Source organism: Phalacrocorax carbo, chromosome 27 (assembly GCF_963921805.1).
Source record: "Phalacrocorax carbo chromosome 27, bPhaCar2.1, whole genome shotgun sequence".
Taxonomy (NCBI): Eukaryota; Metazoa; Chordata; class Aves; order Suliformes; family Phalacrocoracidae; genus Phalacrocorax; species Phalacrocorax carbo.
The window spans coordinates 2,764,444-2,769,592 of NC_087539.1; the positions used below are offsets into that span (position 1 = coordinate 2,764,444).

Below are 5,149 nucleotides of genomic sequence, written 5' to 3' on the forward strand. Positions count from 1 at the left end.
TGGACATGCCAAGCCTAATTAATCAGAAAGACGATCCACCTCATCAAACCCATCCCAGTCTCATACATGCATAAAAGGGCTCTCCCGAGCCCGTGGAGAGCACAGGTTCATCTTTCTCCTTTCCCTCCTACTCCTTGCTCCAGGCCAGCACCTTTGCTCCTTTATTCTTGCTGTAGCATCCATCCCAATCCAAAAGCCAGCAATGTCTCGCCAGTCCACCGTGAGGATTCAGAGGGGAAGAAGTGGCTTCAGCGCTGCTTCGGCCATCGTCCCCAACACCTGCCGCACCAGCTTCAGTTCACGTTCCGTCACCCGGGTCGGAAGCTGCAACGCTGGCAGCGGGTTTGCTAGGGTTGGTGGTGGCTTTGGAAGCAAAAGCCTCTACAATGTTGGTGGATGCAAGAGGATCTCTGTGGCTGGAAGGGGTGGTAGCTTCTATGGATCCGCAGGTTTTGGTGGTGGCGCTGGTAGCGTGTACGGTGGTGGCTTTGGCATGCCAGCTAACCTGGGCTATGGATACGGTGCATTTGGTGGTGGCATGGGTGGCCCTGGATTCCCAGCTGGGGGCATCCACGAAGTCTCCGTCAACCAGAGCCTTCTGAAACCTCTCAACTTGGAGATCGACCCCAGCATCCAAAGGATCCGAAAGGAGGAGAAGGAACAAATCAAAACCCTCAACAACAAATTTGCCTCCTTCATTGACAAGGTGAGACATGAGCTTCCTTAATATCTTGTCCTGATTTTTTTGATGGGGGTCTTTTCTTAGCCTCTTTATGAGCGTATAAGCTGATCAAGAAGGAATAGAAGTGAGGAATGAGACTGGAAGATGCCCAGTCCCTGGAAACTCCAGGGAACGGTACCTGCTACATAGTGGTTGCTATGAATTAATCATCCAATATTCCAGGTCCTCCTCATTTGCTGCTTGACATCTCATAGGCAGTGGAGAAAGAAAGCTCTAGAAGACAATCCTGTCCTTCTGGAGGTGTTGGGCTCTCTCCACTGAGCGTTACAGGAGCCTTGATAACAGTTTTTCAGATGGTTAAATTGAGATGCAAGCAACACACCTAAAACGACCAAGAAAGGCATCACATGAATTGGCACTAGGGAGGAGTAAGCTCCTCATCGCTTGAATTTCCTCAAAGGCATTTAAAGCTACCACTGCAACAGTACCAGCATGTTTGGGCTGTTAGTTCACAATAGCAAAATGTGATCCGACACTGTCTGTGCACTTCATTTCCTTGTTAACTGTATTAGATGCACGAGAACATCCGCTTGATTTCTGCTCCGGTTGAGCAGCTCCTCTTTGGTTTCAAGGAAAACGCTGCATTATTTTGGAGCTTTTGTGGGGCAGAGGAGCTACACTGAAGGAGAAATGGCACTTTACTATTGTTTTCTTAATAAGAGCGCAAACAATGTTTTTGTGTGCACCCTTCGCACAAAATACATGCAGCTTGTCTTGATTCAGCAAAGCAGTGAAAGGGAAGAAGAAAATCAGTAGTCATTCCAGGGTTCGTTTGCTATACTGAGCAGGGTCCTTGCAGTCAAATAGCAAACTCCTTTTTGTGCCAGATGAGAATTTGGCGATGAAAACCAGCTGGAAAGAGTACTTTACCACCTCACATTTGCAAGGAAAGCTCCTCCTAATCTCTGCCCTTCCAAAACATCTTCAGGATATTTCTGCTTACAGGTCCGATTCCTTGAGCAACAAAATAAAGTGCTGGAAACCAAGTGGAGCCTGCTTCAGGAGCAGGGGATGAAAACAGTTAGGAACAACTTGGAGCCGCTTTTTGAGACTTACATCAACAACCTCAGGATGCAGCTGAACAGTTTGCTGAGTGACAAGGGAAGGCTGGAGGGAGAGCTCGTCAACACGCAGTACCTGGTTGAGGATTTCAAGAAGAAGTAAGTCTATTGAGCTAGTGGTCTCCTTACCTAGGTAGGCGCAGCCTTTCTCCATTCAACAGCCTTAAGCCAACCAGGGGATCCAGGAGAGACCAGGGCACCGGAATTCCCAACAGTGACGGTTGTGACATTTTCTCAAGAGAAATGGTAACGGAGTAACAGGTCCAAATACACAAACATTGAGGGAATAATTTAGAATATGATCAAAGACTTATTAACTAAATTACCTACTGAGAAAAAAAATAAATTACACGGTAGGTCTGAGAGTTTCAGGACAGCATGCTTAATTTGCTTACGACAGGCAAGGAGGAGTATGACTAATGGCCAGAAATAGGAAAAAAAGAATAGATTCTTTAAAATTTTTTTTATGTACTTGTTTTAACTAGTTTAGCCTAGGAACATGCTCATGGTCTCTTATTCAGATGCTCTGTAGGAGAAAAGAACATTGTATGCAAAATGCTCTTAAGGAAGTTCATTCCAGCAATCTAAAATCACCTCCGTCTGTTACTTGCCTAAACAAATGCTCCTTCTGCCTCCCTCCATTAGGTATGAAGATGAAATCAACAGGCGCACAGTGGCAGAGAATGAATTTGTGACACTCAAGAAGGTGAGAGCAAATTACAGAATACCATCTGATGACAATTTATAGGGCTCTAAAAACCTATTCATTCACAAATCCGTCCATTCATATTCCAAAAGCCTTTTTTTTTACAGTTTCTTCCCTGGACTGTCATTGCAGACCTCTGCTTGTTCCTGACTTGCTAATACGAGTTTAAAACACATTACCTAAACCTCTCGTCCTCCAGGATGTAGATGCTGCCTATATGAACAAGGTGGAACTACAAGCCAAGGTAGATGCGCTGACCGAAGAGATTAATTTCCTGAGAGCCCTCTACGAAGCAGTGAGTACAACCACCTCCCAAGACATCTCAGCCCTCAGTTAAGAGCTTCCCTACCCCCTTTCCTCTGAAAGCCTGTAATTTCTTCCCCCAGGAGATGCTAAATCCTTTACCTCTTTAGAGTTACACCAACCGTCTTAGCTGTTCAGATAACAATCTGTAGCCTCTCCCAGGTCTGCACGCTCATCTGAAAGGATGAAAAGGCATCTCCCAAGTGAGTTAGCTCACCTAACCCCCTGTGCACTTCGCAGGAGCTGTCTCAGATGCAGACCCAGATCTCCGACACCTCTGTCGTTCTCACCATGGACAACAACCGAAACCTGGACCTGGACAGCATCATCTCAGAGGTCAAAGCGCAGTACGAGGACATCGCCAACAGAAGCCGGGCTGAAGCAGAGTCCTGGTACCAAACCAAGGTGAAGAAACTGGGGGTTTCCGTGCTGTTATCTTCATGTCTTGTCTTGAACAGATAAAGACCGACTCTTCCAAGAAAACCTCAAATATTGCGTCTTGCACAGCAGCACTCCAGCTGCTAGTCTGGGCTCGAGAAGGGACCCGTGCTTCCAGGGCACCTGGGTTACTCCAAACCCGATGGATTTTACCTTGGGTGATTGTTCCTCTCTCTGTGACAGTATGAAGAGCTGCAGGCTACGGCCGGCAGGCACGGGGACGACCTCCGCAACACCAAGCAGGAGATCTCTGAGCTCAACCGCCACGTCCAGCGGCTGCGGTCTGAAATCGACAGCGTGAAGAAACAGGTAAAAAGCAGCAAGACCCTCACTTTTTAACCAGTTTACACCCTCACATGCAAGGGAAAGGAAGGAAACCATCAGAGGCAACCTAGGCAAGTTTTGCTCGGTTTGATCCTTTTTCTCTCAAAAAGGGAACTGTCAGGAAAAATGGTTAAGCTGATAGTGCTGGAACAAGACCGTGTGGTTTCAGGGTAGATAAAGAACAAGTCTAGATCTTGTATGGGGAAGTTGACTGGGGGTTTCTCTTCTGTAGTGCGCAAATCTGAAAGCGGCCATCGCGGACGCCGAGGAGCGCGGGGAGCTGGCCCTCAAAGATGCCAAAGCCAAACTGGCCGAGCTGGAAGATGCTCTGCAACAGGCCAAGGCAGACCTGGCGCGGCAGCTCCGCGAGTACCAGGAGCTCATGAACGTCAAGCTGGCCCTGGACATCGAGATCGCGACCTACAGGAAGCTGCTGGAGGGCGAGGAGTGCAGGTGGGTGGGAAACACAACCCTTCTAGTCCTGATGTTGGAGGAGCAAAGCAACGCGAGCACTGGAGATGCTCAGCATTTCTGAAATACTGAACAGGGCATTAGGTGGTGGTGGTGGGTGGGAGATCGTCCTAGCTAATGGAACTAACATTGCGGGAAGCATCCCTGAGTTAGGCCAAGTTTTTATTTTTCTCCCCAAAGGTCTCTAGTAAAGGTACCTTATCCCTCCCACCCCACCCCACCCCCCATCAACAGACTTCTTATCCTCTATCTCATTGTGTTCTGTCCCCTAACAGGCTGGCTGGAGATGGCGTCCCAGTGAATATCTGTAAGTGTCTAAAATATATGCCATTACCTTATTTAAGCATTAGTGTGTCTCTGCACCAAGAAACCAAAGCCCAGAGAAATTGAAAGCCATTCCTCCTTCTTGCAGCCGTGACCAGAACAACTGTGGGAACGGGATACGGAGGAGGAAGCAACCTCAGCATGGGAGGGGGAATCTGCAACATGGGCAACAGCTTCAGCTGTGGAAGCGGTCCCGGGGTTAGCAGCACCACCCTCGGAGGCGGCAGCAGCTCCAGCGTGAAGTTCGTCTCGACCACCTCCACCAGAAGAAGTTACAGAAGCTAAAAGTTTCCTTTCAGACGCCTTCGCTCGCCAGAAAACACCTTAACCCTGATCCTTTACTAAAGCATAGTTGGGGTCAAAGAATGAGGGCCACCTCAACCCTATGTCTTATTGCACAGGAGCCTCACTTTAGGAACTCTCTCTCAGCTGTGTTGTCTAGCACGCATCGTGTAGGGCTCTGCTATTGAACATGAGTCCAATTGTTTTAAATTTGCAATTTGCTTTTTACAGCTCAGCATTTTTTGGCCGGATTTTGTATATAAAATGTGTCCCATGACTGTTTGTCTCTCTTCACTTTCTGGTGTTTGTCTAATAAAAATGCATATGTAATTTATTTTATTGCGTGGACCTTTTAATTAAAGACATGGAACAGCAAATGCAAATGCAGATAACAAGCACTTTTCCTAGGGCCCTACCCAGTTAAAGTGCAGAGTTTTTGCTCCTTATTCACATTTCCTGAACCTCTCCATTAGCAGCCAAAACACGCAGGCAGAGCGT

General features: G+C 47.6%; 1 protein-coding gene across 1 annotated transcript; it reads left to right on the forward strand.

Annotated features, from left to right (window-relative positions):
- Positions 1-202: 202 nt before the first annotated feature.
- On the forward strand, positions 203-4,839 carry LOC104047400 (keratin, type II cytoskeletal 5-like). The gene is made up of 9 exons (XM_064474417.1): positions 203-706; positions 1,688-1,902; positions 2,449-2,509; positions 2,709-2,804; positions 3,053-3,217; positions 3,434-3,559; positions 3,807-4,027; positions 4,321-4,352; positions 4,458-4,839. Exons 1-9 carry the CDS (start codon positions 203-205, stop codon positions 4,652-4,654), a joined length of 1,617 nt encoding a protein of 538 aa, XP_064330487.1. The 3' UTR covers positions 4,655-4,839.
- Positions 4,840-5,149: the final 310 nt, after the last annotated feature.